The 16,786-nt window shown below is 56.2% G+C and overlaps 2 protein-coding genes across 2 annotated transcripts; one reads left to right on the top strand and one right to left on the bottom strand.

The window, feature by feature from the left end:
- The first annotated feature begins 9,726 nt into the window (after positions 1–9,726).
- On the top strand, positions 9,727–13,558 carry JSRP1 (junctional sarcoplasmic reticulum protein 1). The gene is made up of 7 exons (XM_070413870.1): positions 9,727–9,810; positions 10,803–10,897; positions 11,349–11,386; positions 11,526–11,655; positions 12,037–12,207; positions 12,799–12,890; positions 13,022–13,558. The coding sequence occupies exons 2-7, from the start codon at positions 10,843–10,845 to the stop codon at positions 13,475–13,477; spliced, it is 942 nt and encodes a 313-aa protein (XP_070269971.1). The 5' UTR covers positions 9,727–9,810; positions 10,803–10,842; the 3' UTR covers positions 13,478–13,558.
- Positions 13,559–13,831: 273 nt separating this feature from the next.
- Positions 13,832–16,546, bottom strand: AMH (anti-Mullerian hormone). Its single transcript, XM_070413869.1, has 5 exons — positions 16,108–16,546; positions 15,328–15,470; positions 15,018–15,126; positions 14,784–14,943; positions 13,832–14,699 (listed from the first exon to the last, which is right to left on the bottom strand). Exons 1-5 carry the CDS (start codon positions 16,544–16,546, stop codon positions 13,832–13,834), a joined length of 1,719 nt encoding a protein of 572 aa, XP_070269970.1.
- Between the last annotated feature and the right edge of the window lie 240 nt (positions 16,547–16,786).

The raw sequence follows: 16,786 nt of genomic DNA, 5'->3' as shown, positions 1-16,786 counted from the left end.
GTTCGCAAAATGGCGTCTCCGCCGCCCGCTTTTATAGGCGCCGCGGAAAGGCCACGCCCCCTACGCCGCCGGGAACGCGGCCGCGAGAGGGGGCGGGGCCTCGGGAAAACAAGGCACGCACGCCCCTCTCGGCGTCTGATTGGCGAACGGCGAGAGAGAGGGTGAGATCACGCCGAGGATTGGGCTAAAAGCTTAGGGTGCCGCCCCCACCCGCTGGCGTCCCTCTGCGGGCGCGCGGAGGGGGCGGGGCCGCCTTGGCTCCCGCTCCGCCCCACCCCCACATTCGGACCGGGTCCGGGTGGTGGCTTCGCGCTGGGTCCGTTTTCGGCGTGTCTCGCCGTGGCCCAGTCTCATCTGTGGTCCCATCGCCGTCACCAGGGTCCCTTCCCCCAGCGGGGCCCCCTCCCCCTACCTCTCGGGGCGGGGAAGGGGTCCTAGGACCGCCACCCCCCCAATAGGTCAAAATTATTTTCCGTCATTACCTGCGAATGATGGGTCATAATGATGGCTCTCTGGATTCGGTCTCTCACGTTTTAAAACAACTTACAGTTAAAAAGAATTTTCAATGTTAATGACATTCAAATTTAGTGAAATATTTTTGTCTAAAATTTGGACGTTTTAACAAACAAAATATTACTCTTTGCAGATAAAGTCAGCTATTTCGTGTGTGGACTAAAAATCCCCCCCCCCCGCCCCCCCAGGAAAGATATCACTTCTGGCAGTTAAAGTCAGAAACACATTTCACGCAGGAACTAAATTTTGCGCTCACCGCGCGACATGAGCAGGTCTTGCGGGTCCCACGGTGTTTCGCGGTTCCGCGCTGCGGGCACAAACAGAAACTCGGAAAGTGACCTGGGGCTGAGCAGCTAAGCCCGGCCAGGCATTTTTATCTCATTTTTACCCCCAATCCACTGTGTTCCTTTGGGTCAGAAACACAAACTTCCCCCAAAGGGACCTTGAATAATTACAAAACGGATAGACATTTACTCTGCAAAACACGCGTCTGGTCTGGTCCCCGTGTGTCTCTGAATGCCTTGTTATGTGGAATGCAACACTATTTACACAATATAAGTAAGAAAAACGTCTAATTTACAGTAATATCGATTATTTTTTTAATATATTTTATTGATTTTTCACAGAGAGGAAGGGAGAGGGATAGAGAGTTAGAAACATCGATGAGAAAGAAACATCGATCAGCTGCCTCCTGCACACCTCACACTGGGGATGTGCCCGCAACCCAGGTACATGCCCCTGACCGGAATCGAACCTGGGACCCTTGAGTCCGCAGGCCGACGCTCTGTCCACTGAGCCAAACCGGTTCGGGCAGTAATATCAATTATTAAAACAACAACAACAACAAAAACACTAACAATTGCAGTAGTTGGGCGAACCAAAGAATTTTCCCGGAGAGAAAATATGTAACCAGCGACCTTGCGTAGGATTGCAGCTCCTGGGGAAAACGTAAAGCAAGTGGCTTTTCCGTTAACTCTACCAGCGTTTCCAGCTTCTCTACAGAGGCGCCCACTTTACTGGGCGGGCTCACGCCCACACCCCAGGTGTAGAATTAGTATCCTCATGTTTGTAGAATTAGTACCCTTGTTATTATTTAGGCCTTACGTCTTCTTGAAGCAGGGAGAGCCCCCCGGTTTTGAAATTTGCTTTTTCCTTCTTCATAGCTCTCCAGTGTCTTACCCGGACAGGTGCTGCTGGGCCCAGAGTCCAGAATCCAGGCCTGCCGATGGCTGGCCTCGGGTCCCTGGGTCACACTGTGTTTACCCACCATGACTGAGGCCAGAGAGTGACCCAGATCCCGGCTGAGCCCCAACACAGGGGGCTTGCAGCCCCGAAAACACTGTCCCAGGGGGGTGTCTCAAAGATCTCCGCAGAAGCCTCCGGACCCTGGGACTCGAGACTTGGGGTGGGGAGGGCTCTGTCTTCACTGGCAGGCCCTGTGCTGTTTCCCGCCAAAGTAAACTTAAGTTTGTAATCATCATGGGTGGAAAGCGGGGGAAATGTAGCCTCTTGGAAAACAAACAGAAGCAGGTTGCTCTTTGCAGGGGTGGGGGACGAAGGGGGTGTGTTTGGGGCCAGGGTAGGGGCAGGTTGGGAAAAGTCACTAGAAGGGGTCACGCTGCCTGAGGGCTCCCAGCCAGGGCAGGGAGCTGGGGAGCAGTGTGGTGTCACCCTTGTGGGGACGGTGGGCTCCGGTTCTGACACAGCTGCCTCTGCCTGTTGTCATGTCTCACAGCAGCCACCGGAGACTCACACGTGGGAGGCAAGGTGGGCATGTTGTCTGCTTTGTGCCGATGTGGTGGTGGGGCGGGGACCGAGGTCCCGGCCACCCCTAAGGTTGTGAACACTGAAGCCAGACGGAATCTCCTTCCCGTCACCCGGCACTGAAAGACTTGCCGCTGGTGGACCTTGGTGACAGAGCAGGCAGTACCTGGTTGCTGAGGCAGAGATGAATTCCCACGCTCCACATCTGGGCCAGGCCAGGCTCTGAGAAGCCGTTCCGGGCGCTCTGGGGGATTAACAGCATCCCTGGCCCCACCCACTCCATGGCAGCAGCACCCCCACTTGTGACAACCACAGACGTCCTCAGACATTGCCCCGCATCCCCCCAAATGTCATTTTGTCTTTCCTCTGTCTCATCCGGGGGCCCCTGCAAATGCTGTGTCTGTGAGCGGGGAAACCATGCTCAGCAGGCCAGGGTGGGTAAGGCACAGGGTCCGCACTGTGGATGGAGAGAAGGCAGACAGGTGGGAGGTGCCCTGCTAGGAGAGGGGAGTCGACAAGAGGTGAGGGGCCCCCATACTGCAGCATGGGAAAGGGAGTAGGGACGGCTTCCTGGAGGTACTGAGAGCTGAGCTGATGAGAAGGGGCAGCAGAGGTTGCGGGAAGGGCATGTCAAGGATGGAGGCTCCGTGCCCGGTTAGGCGTCTGCATATGGGGGTTGGTAGAGGAGGCCATGGATCTCACCATGACTTAAAAAAAAAAGACTTGCAAAGTATATTCAACTGAATAAGAACCCCTGAAGATATCTACTTCTAATCTGTGGGACTTGTGGATGTGTCACCGCATGTGGCAGAGGTAAGAGGAAGCCAAGGCCCCTGAGATGGGAATGACTCCGGATTACCAGGGAGCCCGGGGTCACCAAAGTCCCTCATAAGAGGCGGCAGGAGGGTCAGGGTCGGAGATGCAAGAGGCTGTGCAGGGCTGTGACGATGGAGGAAGAGCCGAGAGCCTGGGATTTGGTGCTGGGAAGGGTGGACATGATTCTCCCTGGAGCCCCCAGAAGGACCGGCCCCGCCCACACCTGGGTTCAGCCCCTGAGACCCTGTGTGGGACTCCTGACCCCAGGACTGTGAGATGATAAATGTGTTGTTTGAAGCCACTAAGTTCATGGCGATTTCTTATAGCAGCCACAGGAGACTCCTACATGGGATGATGGGAATGTCACCAAATGGGTGACATTTGGTGTGTGTATTCTACAAACACCATCTGACAGTGCACTTAAGACTTTACATTTCACTTCATGTAAACTTCTCCTAACCATGAAAGCCACAAACAGGTTCTGATCTCTAGCACATGGTGTGTGTGCTGAAGTGGTTCCATGCCTGCCACTGACTTCGAAATGTAATTTCAAAAGTGAGATGGGTTGAGCCCTGGCCGGGTGGCTCAGTTGGTTGGAGCGTACTATAAAGGCTGCAGGTTCCATTCCTGGTCAGGGCACAAACCTAGGTTTCGGGTCCAATCCCTGGTCAGGGTATGTACTGGGAGCACCTGATGGATGTTTCTCTTTCACATCGATCTTTCTCTCCCTTTCTCTCCCTTCCTCTCTCTCTCTTTCTTAAAAAGAAAAAAAAAATCAATACGATAACATATCCTGGGGTGAGGATAAAAAAAAAGTGAGATGGGTTGATGAAGCCATGGACAGACAGACAAAGACGGAATAGCGCAAACACAACAGAATATCACCTGTAGCATCTAAATAGCAGGTATGTGAGCCTTCACTGTAAAACTCCCCCAATCTTTCTTTCTTTTTTTTTTTAAATATATTTTATTGATTTTTTACAGAGAGGAAGGGAGAGAGATAGAGAGTCAGAAACATCGATGAGAGAGAAACATCGATCAGCCGCCTCCTGCACATCTCCCACTGGGGATGTGCCCGCAACCCAGGTACATGCCCTTGACCGGAATCGAACCTGGGACCTTTCGGTCTGCAGGCCGACGCTCCATCCACTGAGCCAAACCGGTTTTGGCAATCTTTCTATATATCTGAAAATTTTCATAATAAAATGCTAAAGAGTAACAATAAAAAAGGATGAGGCCCTGGCCAGTTTGGCTCAGCGGGATAGTCAGCCTGCAGACTGAAGGGTCCCAGGTTCGATTTCAGTCAAGGGCACATGCCCAGGTTGCAGGCACGATTCCCATGGGGAGTGTGAAGGAGGCAGCCCATCAATGATTCTCTCTCATCATTGATGTTTCTATCTCTCCCTCTCCCTTCCTCTCTGAAATCAGTAAAAAAAAAAAAAAATATATATATATATATATATTTTTTTTTTTTTTTTTAAAGGATTGATTGGATCACCTTTCATCATGGTTACTGTTATTTTCAAGCCTGGCCTCTTCTCCTAACATTATTCTTGCTGGGGGAGGGGAGGGGGAGGAGAAACTCTTGAGCAAGCAGCAAGAAAAAGGGGAAGTAAACAGAACAACTAGTTTAAAGAGGCATCAAACATACTTCAGGGAGAAGCAGGGCCAAGGAAGGCTTCAACCCGTTGCGATTTGGCCACAGATCCACACGCACATCTGCGGGGGATGATAAGGTGTCCATGGTGTTGCGACAGCTTTGTGAAAACACCCGCCAGGGACGAGAGGGCCTGCGCCAGAATTAGCAGGGCCTGTCTCAGACTGGTGGCTGTTTTTGTCTGTTTTGTTTTGTTTTTAATTGATTTGAGAGAGAGAGGAAGGGAGAGGAAGAGAGAGAAACATTGATGTAAGAGAGACGCATGGACTGGTTGCCTCCCACACAAACCTCACTCCAGGGCAGGAAGTGGACCCAAAACCCAGGTAGGTGCCCTTGACTGGGAATCGAATCTGAAACTGTTCGGTCCAAGGGTTACACTCTAACCACTGAGAAACACTAGCCAGGGCAAAGCTTATGTATTCTTCTTTTTACTACATTTTTATTAATTTCAGAGAGGAAGAGGGAGAGAGAGAGAAACATGATGAGAGAGGATCATTGATTGTTTGCCTTCTGCATGCCCTCTACTGGGGACTGAGCCCACAACCCAGGCACGTGCCTTTGAAGCATCCATCTTATATAGAAACTGCTGCTTGAAATTTTAACCCTGCATTTTGGCTTCTGGAATGCTTGCTGACTTAAATAATAAGGAAAATAAGTCTACTCCCATTTCAGAGAGGCCATTAAACCTTCCCCAGACGAAGTTATCAGTGCCGGCGTCAGGCCAAGCCTTTGGTCGAGGTCTCAAAGTCCCAGCACATAGGGGCTCTTTAAGAACTTGCAAAGGGGACCGGAACAGAACCCCATACTTTGGAGACAAAGAGGGTAAAAAGGTATAAATACAGGAAACTTCCTGTGTGATTTCGCCCAGAATTTGTGAGAAATTTTCCTCTGGGCCCACGCATAATAATAATAAATGTAGCCCTGGCCAGTTTGGCTCACTGGATAGAGCGTCAGCCTGGGGACTGAAGGGTCCCAGGTTCGATTCCGGTCAAGGGCATGTGCCTTGGTTGTGGGCACGTCCCCAGTGGGGAGTGTGCAAGAGGCAGCTGATCGATGCTTCTCTCTCATCGATGTTTCTGGCTCTCTACCCCTCTCCCTTCTTCACTGTAAAATCAATAAAATATATATTTAAAAAATAATAATAATAAATGTAACTCCATCTCTCTAAGCGTTGCTTGGTTCTTCTCTGGTTTTCTATAACACCCAGACTGGGAATCGAACCATGATCTCCTGGTTCATAGGTTGACGCTCAACCACTGAGCCACACTGGTAGGGCAAAGCTTATATACTCTTAATATGAACACTCTGCCACTGAATTTTTACACTGACAGATGTGTATTAAAAATATTCCATATAATAAATACTGCACTGGTTTCTGCATGTATGAAGCCAGTTATAATAGTTTCTGTCCTACTTGATTAAAAATAGGTCTTAAACAAACTAATTTTAACTGTACTAAAAACTACAATAGTTCAAGAATCTATGACCTTATATAAAGAAATCCAAAATGTACAAAACACAGCTATAAAAGCAAGGAACAATATGGCCATGCAAAGTATTAAACTAAAAATTGCATAGAAATGTGATTTTAAGCCCTGGCCTATGTGTGTGGCTCAGTGGTTAGAGTGTCGGCCTGCCGACTGAAGGGTTGAGGGTTTGATTCCCTGTCTAGGGCAGGTACCTGGGTTGCAAGTTCAATCCCTGCCCACGTCCAGGCACCTGCGGGAGGCAACGAATTGATGTGTCTCTCTCACATCAATGTTTCTCTCTCTCTCTCTCTCTCTCTCTCTCTCTCTCTCTCTCTCTCTCCTCCCTCTCTCCCTTTGCCTCTCTCTCAAAGAAGTCAATGGAACCCTAGCCAGTTTGGGCCAAGTGCATAAAGTGTCAGCCTGTGGACTAAAGGGTCCTGGGTTAGATTCTGGTCAGGGGCACATGCCCGGGTTGTGGGCTTGATCCCCAGTGGGGGGCATGCAGGAGGCAGCCGATCAATGATTCTCTGTCATCATTGATGTTTCTATCTCTCTCTCCTTCCTCTCTGAAATCAATAAAAATATATTTTTTAAAAAGTCAATGAAGCCGAAACCAGTTTAGCTCAGTGGATAGAGCGTCGGCCTGCGGACTGAAAGGTCCCAGGTTTGATTTCGGTCAAGGGCATGTACCTGGGTTGCGGGCACATCCCCAGTGGGGGATGTGCAGGAGGCAGCTGATCGATGTTTCTCTCTCATCGATGTTTCTAACTCTCTCTCTCTCTCCCTTCCTCTCTGTGAAAAATCAATAAAATATATTAAAAAAAAAAAAAAGAAAAGAAAAAAGAAATGCAATTTAAAATGGCAAACTCAAATTCTGTAACTCTCAAGATCAAAAGTCAGCATTAAATTCTACCAATGCTTGCAAGGATTTAGAAAAGGAAATACATTCTCTGCTAGTATTTTATATAATAAAAGGGTAATACGCAAATCGACCAAACAGCGGAATGACCGGTTGCTATGATGCGCAGTGATCACCAGGGGGCGGATGTTCAACACAGGAGTTGCCCCGCAGGGGGAGAGCTGCTCAGCCAGAAGGCGGGTGATGACTGGCGAGCGAAGCGGCGGTGGCATGAGCCTCTCCACGGGGAGCGGGACTAAGCCGTCAGTCAGACATCTCCTGAGGGACCCTGGACTGCAAAAGTGCACAGGCCAGGCTGAGGGACCCTCCCCGCTAGTGCACGAATGTCGTGCACCAGGGCTCTAGTAATGATATAAATTGTATCTTTAAATCCATGGAACAAGTTATTTGTCTCTATCCTCTGGTTCAGTGGTTCTCAACCTTCCTAATGCCACAACCCTTTAATACAGTTCCTCATGTTGTGGTGACCCCCAATTTCATTGTTACAAATTGAACATAATTAAAGCATAGTGATTAATCACAAAAACAATATGTAATTATATATGTGTTTTCCGATGGTCTTAGGCAACCCCTGTGAAAGGGTCTTTCGACCCCCAAAGGGGTCGCGACCCACAGGTTGAGAACCACTGCTCTAGTTCAAGAAATTAGCTCTTGCCCTAGTCGGTTTGGCTCAGTGGATTGAGCGTCAGCCTGCAGACTGAAAGGTCTGGGTTTGATTCTGGTCAGGGGCACATGCCTGGGTTGTGGGTTTGATCCCCAGTGGGTGTCATGAAGGAGGTAGCCAATCAATGATTCTCTCTCATTATTTTTTTTTAAAATATATTTTATTGATTTTTTACAGAGAGGAAGGGAGAGGAATAGAGAGTTAGAAACATCGATGAGAGAGAAACATCGATCAGCCGCCTTCTGCACACCTTCCACCGGGGATGTGCCCGCAACCAAGGTACATGCCCTTGACCGGAATCGAACCTGGGACCCCTCAGTCTGCAGGCCGACGCTCTATCCACTGAGCCAAACTGGCCAGGGCTCTCTCTCATTATTGATGTTTCTATTTCTCTCTCCCCCTCCCTTTCTCTCTGAAATCAATTAAAAATCCATATTAATAAAAGGGTAATATGCTAATTAGACCGGAAGACCTTCCAGACGTCCTTCTGGACAAAGCCATGGTGGTGGGCCAAGGCAGAGATGATTAGGGGCGATCTGGCTGGCGGGGGGGGGGGAGGGGGGAGTTGGGGGCAAGAAGGCCGGCAGGGGGGCAGTTGGGGGCAATCAGGCCGGCAGGCAGAGTGGTTAGGGTTGATCAGGCAGGCAGGCAGGTGAGCGGTTAGGAGCCAGGGGTTCCATATTACTAGAGGGATGTCCAACTGCTGGCAGTCGGACATCCCCTGAGGGGTCCCAGATTGGAGAGGGTGCAGGCTGCCCCCCCTCCCACACAATTTTTGTGCACCGGGCCACTAGTATATGTATATATATATATATATATATATATATATATATATACATTCTTTAACAGTTGTTTTTATGAAAACCTTTTCTTTCAGTTAAGTCATAAGCAGGATAATCTTCATATACCTTTTCGCAAATCTGCTTCATTTTAACTTCCTCCAAGGTAGCACTGGCCAATAACTTCTTTACTATTTCCTTAATTCTGTGCATATTTTTAATATCTGTGCTTATATTGTATATGTGTGTGTAGCCAGACACAAAACACAGTGTGTGATTCCATGAAATGTTCAGAACAGGCAAATCCACAGAGACAGGAATTGGGTTAGAGGTTGCCAGGGGCTGGGGGAGATGAGGGTTTGTAGAACTACTGCTAATGGGGATGGGGTTTCTTTCTGGGGTGATGGAATGTTCTGGAATTAGATAGAAGTGACGGTGGCAGAACTGTACTAAACACCATTGAACTGTACACTTTCAAAGAGTAAACTGTATGGTGTGTAAATAGTATCTCGATAAAGCTGTTACTTTTTTTTTTAATGACAAAATAATTTCCCATAATGCTAGGCTGGGCTGGGTGGTGGAGTATTTGATGTTGGACTAAACGAGAGTGTGACTAGGTGGCATGACACAGCCTACGGTTACCCAGTGTTTACTTAACACGGAGTAACTCACTTCCACCTCACTGTCCCCCGGCAGGAAGTGAGCACACTTTGCAGAAGAGCCACGGAGCCCAGCTTTCCCAAGGGGGCCGTATCCTCCAGGAAGCCCTCCCTGCTGCCCTGGGCTCCGCAGGTCAGGCCAGCTAGGGGGGTGGCACACACCCATGGTTCATAAAGCCTTGCTGACAGAATCCACACGGAGAAGGCAAGAGGACCACCTTTTATGGCGCTCTCACCCCTAGAGCCCCTTTTTCTGATGCTTAGGGACAGGAGAGAACATTCCCAGGTTACCAGGGCCAGCCTGACAGTGACTCTATGCTGAAGTGGGGGTGGGTCACCCTTCAGCCAATGCCTGGCCCTCCTGCAAGCAGAGGGGGTGGGGGGAGGACGCCCCAGCTGTGCCTGGCTCTCCTCCCCTTCCTGCTCCAGCCACAGAGCTGATTGGCCCACCCTTCTTCCTCTGGCCACCTGTTGCTGTCTTTCCAGGAGTCACCCTCCATCTCCATCCTGTCTACCAGGCCCAGCATGGTGGCTGTGAAGTAAGCGGAGTAGGAGGAGGCCTGGGCGGAGGTGAGCATCTCCGGGGGTCTGGGGAGGGCATCTCTGAGGTCCATGGGGGTCCCCAACTCTTGTGGCTGCCCCCTACGCACCTAGGGGTGCACCCCCCCTGGTCATTAGCCCCCCCCCCACTGCCCTGTTCCAGACTCAGAGAAGAGTCACCTTTTTGCCCAGGGATGGGACACACTAGCACCGGCAGCCGGAGGGACTGGGGATCCCGGAAAGCAGGGCTTTGCGATGCCGACGGACTTGGGTTTGACCTCGGGCTCTTGTACGACCTCTGGCCAGTACCTCCATCCTTAGCCTCAGTTTCCGCCTCTGCTCTGAAGGAGCAGAGGCAGTGAGAGGAGACACGGACCCCAGTGTTGGGATAGAGAGGCCCCCAGGACCCCCTCACCGTTCCCCTGCCTGTTTTGGCCAGAGCAAGGCTGGTCCTGGCTGCTGGAACTTGAGCTCCTAGATTTAGGGAATGGGGAACGGGGCGGTGTGGGGGGGGGGGACGACTGGGTGTCAGGTATAGCAGGTGAGAATGGTCCAGAGGGAGATCCCTAGGGGGGGGAAAGGTCTGGAAGGGGATGGGCCAGCCACATGCTGGCCCTTCCCATGGCTCTTGGGCAACGGATAAAAATAGTCCCTGGTCTCAGAGAACATGAGCCGACCCTGGGGCCCAGGGTCTGGTTTGAGCTCTTTGCTCATCTCTTTGTGACTTTGGGTGGATCCTAATCCTTTCTGGGTCACAGCAGCCTCTACTGTGTACTCAGGGATGCTGGGGCCCCAGAGAGACTAGCCACTGGGGAGGGGTCCCAAGGCAGACCTGGGGTCAGGGTGTGCACCTGGGCCATGCCCTGGGTGAGTATGGATCAGCCAAGTAAAGGGGGCTGGGGGGAGGCAGAAACTGGGTCATACATGTACTCAGGACCCTCCCCACCAGCTCAGGCCCAGGCCCACTCAGGGGCTCAGTAAATGCAAGATCCCTCTTTCCCATCCCCCGCCCCCCTCCACAGCTCCAGTCTGAACTGAACCTGCTGCTTCCCAGACATCTCCATGACAACCATGGCCTTGGAGAAGCCTGATGGAGGCCTGGGCAGCTGCCAGGCGGGTGAGGACCTCTCTGTGCTGGCTGATCTCTGACCAGGCGGGCCCCAGGAGAACCGGGCTGGCGATATCCTTGGGGGCGCTGGCAGGGTGAAGACCATGCCCCCCCCGCCCCCCGCCGCCCCGTTCTGAAGATGGCTCCCCTTCAGAGACCAGGACTGGGACCCTCACACTTAAACTGTGAACTGTGCCCCCATTTCCCACCTCTGCTTCATTGGTGCCTCAGGGGTCTATAAGAAGCGCTTCCCACCCCACCCCCCCGCCGTAAAGAGGGGCTGGGACACATGGGTTGGGGTTCTAATCCCAGCCTGCCAGGGAACTGCTGTGTGCCTCTCGGCTTTCCTATCTGTAAAGTGGGCACAATTACCTGCCCCGCGCCCAGCAGAGCCTGGGGGAGAGTGGGATTGGCCTGAGGATCCCCACGACCTTGAGTCTTCCTCTTTTCCCACTAACAGTGACACCCAGGCTGGCCGACTCCAGCAGCTGGGCCCACGTGAGTAGCTGGAGCTCCCCTGGAATCAGTGACACACTGGCCAAGGAGGGTGGGTTTCTCCAGTCCATGGGAAGGTGTTGGGCTCCCCCAGAGGAAAGACCGGAAGGAAATACCCAAGATGACTGGTGACTCCCCACAGGATTCTCAGGAGCCAGAGGCTGAGGGTAGCCCTGCGGGTAAAGTGGATGCCAGGCCTAAGAAGACAGAAAAGGAGTCTGTGGCCAAAGTGGCCCCAGGACCCAGCAAGGAGAGGCTGAAAGCAGGAGCAAGTCGGTTTGCAGGAGGCAGGGGTGAAGTGGGGGGTGGGTATGGACTGACGTGGGGAGTTGGTCCGAGGTTGGCTGGGTGGATCTGGGGTGGAGGGGGAACCGGGTGCTGCAATGTTGGCTCCTGGCTGAGTGGTGACCAGGTGTCACAGGTAGTAACTAAAAGGTAACTAACTCTGGGAGCTTCTGCTAATTCACTATGACACCAGCTAAGGTGCTACTAAGCTTCAGCTAATTATCCGGAATATTCTCCGCATAAGAGAACCAGTGAAGCTGCCAAATTAGTCCCCTGCCCAGGGCTACACAGCCAGGCAGGGCTGGGCCGGGTTTAGGGTGCAGGTCCGCCCCTGGGAACCGCGCCCAGCCCCACACTTGCTCCTGAAGCCCCCAGGAGCCCCGCGCGCAAGAAGACGCAGGCCGCGCCGCCCCCGCAGCCGCCGCCGCCGCCCCCGGCCCTGAGCGAGGAGCTACCCTGGGGAGACTTGTCGCTCAACAAGTGCCTGGTGCTCGCCTCGCTGGTGGCGCTGCTGGGCTCAGCCTTCCAGCTGTGTCGCGGTGAGCCTGTGCCCCCGGGCCCGAGTCTTACACGTCCCCCTCCTGATGGACAGGCCCACGTCACTCCCCTGTCTCCCCTCGCGCCACGCCTTTGCCCTAGCATGGACCTTGCGCGCGGTCCTCCTCTTCTGTGCACCTCCAAGGTCCGCCCGGGCCCCTCTCTCCGGGATGGGCTTTGCGTGCCTCCTTCTCGACCCGCCCCCCCTGGACCTTGCAGTGGTGGAGGGGAACCTTCCCCTCCCAGTAAGGAGCTTGGTGCACCTCCCTGCCCGGTGAATGCTCCCCCCACTCCCCCAGGGGCCTTGCACGCTCAGGATGAGCCACGGGCGACCTGCAGCTCGCGGAGAAATATGCCCGGTCCTTTAGCAACCGGAATGCGATCTGGAGCGACGGGGGCGCCCGCAGCAGCGGGGACCCGCACTCTTTCCAAGGGCTCGGAGGCATGCAGCCCAGCTCCGAGTCCTGGGAGAAATCGGCTCCTCCTCTCCACCTGTCCCCAGAAGAGGGCGCTGTACAGCGGCAAGGGCTGGTAGGGACGTGGGCCTGGCTCTTGGCGCCGGCTGATTCGCACCCGCTCCTGTCCCCTCTCAGACGTCGTGGTTGGAGTGGCGGACGCCCCTGCACCTGTCCCTGAGCCATGGGTCCCTCCACGCTCTGCGCCAAAGAAGCCGGCGTCGCCCTCGGTAAGCGTTTCCTTCAGCGACTTGGGGCGGCTGAGCCCTCTTTAGAGGAAGGGGCTGTGCCTGGGAGGACGGGGGGGGGGGGGGGGGGGTGCCGGTTTGCACCGATTCCATCCACCCGCACTGCGTTGCAGCTGAAGCCCGAGGCCTGGACTCCCCCAGCGGGACCCTCTGCGCCCCAGGTGCCGGCAGAGGAGAAGACAGAGGTTCCCAGGAGTGCGGAGGCTGCAGAAAAGGAGGAAGGGGACCCTGAGGAGGAGGCCGCTGGGGAGGAGTGCGCGCCCCTCGCCCACGAGGGGCCCAAGGAGAGGCCGCAGAAAGAGAGGCCGCGGAAGGAGAGGCCGCGGAAGGAGAGACCGCGGACTGAAGAGAGACCATGGAAGCCGGAGAAGCCACGGCCCGTCAGGGAGCCCCGGGAACCCCCACCCCAGCGCTGGAAGGCACGAGAAGAAGGCCATCGACCGTGGGTGCGGGACTCCAGAGACCCTAAGCACAGGAAGAGGCAGGCCTGGGCCTCTCCGCGACGCCCCAACGCAGAGGACTGGCCTCCGGGCCGCCAGAAGCACCGAGCGGGGAAGGGTCGAGACTGAGCCGGGCCTGGGTCCCGCGCCGGAATCCCGGGACATCTTCCGGGTAGCCCCTGGTTCTAGCGAAATAAAGCGAGTGCTGTGGCCCCCACGTCGCTGCTCCTTTGCACCTCGACCTCGGATCTAGCCCGGGGCCTGAATGACTGGGATGGGAACTTCAGACAGGGGTGGGGTAGCGAAGGGAGGAGGCAGTGCAACCGGATGACCCAGCCCCGCGCGCCAAAAGAGGGCTGGCTGAAGGAGGCCCCGCCTGCCCCCGAAGTGCACGGACACCTCAGCCGTGTGCTTGTGGTCTTTATTGGGGTGATGATTCGGGTCCGAATAAATATGGACAGGGGCGCCACTCTCGGCGCGGAGTTACCGGCAGCCACACTCGGTGGCCACCATGTTGGGCACGTGGTGTGCGCTGATGCGCTCCTCCGACAGGGTGATGAGCAGCTTGCCCGCGTAGGCCGTGGGCACGCAGCAGGGTGGACGCGCCAGAGCCGCCCCACGGGCCTGCATCTTGAGCAGCAACACCACGTGGTTGCCATAGCGCGGGTTGCGGTCGGACTGCGGCCAGCCGCAGGAGCCCTGGCAGTTGTTGGCCTGGTACGTCTCGGGGATGAGTACCGAGCGCTCGGCACGGAGGTCCACACTCAGCTCGCGCAGCGCGCACGGCTCGTCCGCGGTCCTGGCCCCCGCGCTGCGCTGTGTCCGCGCCGGCCCGCTCCACTCCCTCCCGCGCCACTCGGCGCGCAGGCCCTGCAGCGCCTTTAGCAGAAGCAGCGCGCGCAGTGGGCCGCCGGGGCCGCCTGGGTCCCCCGAGTCCCCGGGGCACAGCGCCAGCAGGCGCGCCAGCAGTGGCGGGGCGGCGGGCGGCAACCCTGGGAGGCCGCGCAGCTCAGCGGCAGCCGCCTGCAGCTCTGCGGCCACTCGGCGCGCCAGATCCGCCGCCCACGGCGAGGACTCGGGGCCTTGCAGCGGCGTAGGGTCCCCCGTGGTGGCAGCGGCAGGTGGCAGCAGCAGCAGCAGGGGCTCCTCGCCGTCCAGCAGGCGCTCCAGTGCCACAGGGTCCGACAGGTTGACCAGGCCCTGCGGGAAGCCAGCCAGCGCGGCAGGGTCCAGGGCCAGGCGCGGCGGCGAGGCCCGGGCTTGGGGCCCCCGCAGCGTCCGCACCAGGCGTGTGAGCGTCTCCAGAAATGGGTCGGTGCCGGGTAGTGGCTCCTCGGGTTCCGGGGTGGGACTGGAAGGCGGAGACTGGATGTGGGCTCTGGGCTAAGTTGTCCCCACCTACCTCCCCGCGACCCTGGGCTGGGCCAAGGCGCACCTGGGCGACGGGAAGGGCAGTGTGTCCAGCCGACCGTGCGCGGGCATGGGCGTGGGCCCGGGCCTCAGCAGCAGGAGTAGGGCCGGGGTCATGCGCGTGAAGCAGCGGGGGTCGGCGCCAAACAGCAAGGCTTGCAGCTGCGCGGTGCTCAGGGGGGTGCCTGAGGGCAAGGCACCAGCTGTCAGGAGCTGGGATCCAGGGCGGTGGCGCCTGCTCCCTCTTCTCCCAGCCTACCGTTTTCGCGGTGCCGCAGGGTTAGGGCAAGACCCAGGCCGTGCCAGGCCCCCGCGGGATGGTCCACCGCCAGCGTCAGGTAGCCGGTGTCCCGGGATAGGCAGAGACTCTGAGGAGATGGGAGCTCAGCCTGGCTGGGTGGAGGCGCAGGCTGCCAGCCCTGCTGTTCACTGCCCTTACCACCCCTTCCCGGTTCGACTCTGGACCCAGAGCCTTTCCCTGAGGTGAAGACGGTTTACGCGCCCCGCCCCCCCTCCGCTATGGGTAAGGGTGACTGGGGGTGAAGGAATGCCCAACCCAACCCTGGTACCTGGGTGCCCAGCAGCCCAGCCCCTGTTACAGTGACCTCTGGGCCGGACCCGGGGTACAGCACCAGCAGCGCCATCTCTGAGGGGCTGATTTCTCCAGATGGAGGCTCCTGGAACCTCAGTGAGGGTGTTGGCTCCCAGGTCACTGCCGCCAGGATAATGGGGAAGGGGGACAGTTGAGCCACTGAGGCCTGAGCCCCTGGCCCAAGCCTGTCCTTCAGGGAGGGAGAGCTCCACCCCAGCTGGGAGCCTTGGGACACTCCTGGGAGTTGACACCCCTCAACACAAGGGGCAGGACCTTGCCAGGACATGGGTGGGAGGACTGACAGGGTGGGTGGCGGGCTGCTGCCTGTCATCCCTGAACCCTTGAGGTCTCTTGGGTTTGGGGGTCTCCTGGGTGGAGGTCCACGTGTCACGTGGGCACCCCTTCCCGGAAGTGTATCTGAGGACAGGCCACCTCTTACTCTGGGCTACCTGCTGTCAGAGGGGCACTCCTCCACTGCTGGCCCCAACCCCATGGCTCCTTCCTGGAGTGGGAACCTTCCCAGGCAGTGCAGGAGGGGTGGTCTGGGAGCCCAGCATTCACTGGCAAAGATAAGGGCACACACCTCCCAGGCTGCAGACTCAGCCCAGCCCAAGTGAGCAGGGCCATAGGCTTCAGCTTCCCCAGGTCAGGAGTCTGGGGTCTTACTTGGGAAAATAATGGTTGTCATGTAATGGGAATGATGGCTAGGGACCACAGCAGAGGAACCTGCCCAGCCTCAGCCATGGGCCCGACGTACCTTCCTCCAGGTGCAGGACCACCAGCCGCTGCCCCCGGGGCTCCCCCAGCCACACTCTAAGCCACTGCAAACGGGGCAGGGCAGCGTGCTCATGGCTAGGGGTGCAGACGCCAAAGGTGGCCAGGTCACGAGGCCCCCAGTGGGCTCGTTGCACGGCCTCCAGGAAGGCCTGCTCGTAGCCCCTCAGGGCTCCCATCACCTGTAGGGGGGCACTGCTGCCGTTGCTGCCACCAACCAGCGTCACCAGGCACAGGGAGTCTCGCTGACTGCTTGGAGGCAAGCCCTGGGGGGCTGGCCAGTCCCAGTCTTGGTGGAAGATGAGACCCCCAGTGCCTGCAGGCTCCCCAGGCATGGCTTCTTCTCCAGGGGTCCCAGCCCCCATCAGGGTCCCCATCGCCCATAGCACCAGGACCAGCCGAGAGAGAGGTGCAGCCCTCATCCTGGGAATTGTCAGGGACTTGGCCACTCTGCTTATATGGGCCAGCCCAGGGTGTTTGTGCTGGAGGACAGCCCTATCGCCTCCCAGGAGGTGACCTTGGGGGCCAGTGCCTGAGCTCCCCTACAAGCCTGGGCCAGCTCAAAGCCCCTTCTGTTCTGGCCCCGCTGCCTATCTCCTTCCCACCAGTGATAGAAAGTGTGGCCTGTGACCGATTTGTCCAACTGTCCTTGAGTTTTTCTC

Source organism: Myotis yumanensis, unplaced genomic scaffold (assembly GCF_028538775.1).
Source record: "Myotis yumanensis isolate MYYU_CA2020_CCGP unplaced genomic scaffold, mMyoYum1.0.hap1 SCAF_5, whole genome shotgun sequence".
Lineage (NCBI taxonomy): Eukaryota > Metazoa > Chordata > Mammalia > Chiroptera > Vespertilionidae > Myotis > Myotis yumanensis.
Note: the sequence above shows the minus strand (reverse complement) of the source record. Positions and strands in the feature narration are given on the sequence as shown.

What these genes read in the sequence shown, in the direction of transcription:
- AMH (XM_070413869.1), bottom strand. Translation starts at nt 16,546, where the DNA reads ATGAGGGCTGCACCTCTCTCTCGGCTGGTCCTGGTGCTATGGGCGATG. An exon ending in CTGGGCTGCTGGGCACCCAG is followed by an intron (nt 15,127 to 15,327) that starts GTACCAGGGTTG and finishes CCATCTCCTCAG; the next exon opens with AGTCTCTGCCTATCCCGGGA. An exon ending in CTGCCCTTCCCGTCGCCCAG is followed by an intron (nt 14,700 to 14,783) that starts GTGCGCCTTGGC and finishes TCCGCCTTCCAG; the next exon opens with TCCCACCCCGGAACCCGAGG.
- JSRP1 (XM_070413870.1), top strand. Translation starts at nt 10,843, where the DNA reads ATGACAACCATGGCCTTGGAGAAGCCTGATGGAGGCCTGGGCAGCTGC. An exon ending in CCTGGGCAGCTGCCAGGCGG is followed by an intron (nt 10,898 to 11,348) that starts GTGAGGACCTCT and finishes TCCCACTAACAG; the next exon opens with TGACACCCAGGCTGGCCGAC. An exon ending in AGAAGCCGGCGTCGCCCTCG is followed by an intron (nt 12,891 to 13,021) that starts GTAAGCGTTTCC and finishes ACTGCGTTGCAG; the next exon opens with CTGAAGCCCGAGGCCTGGAC.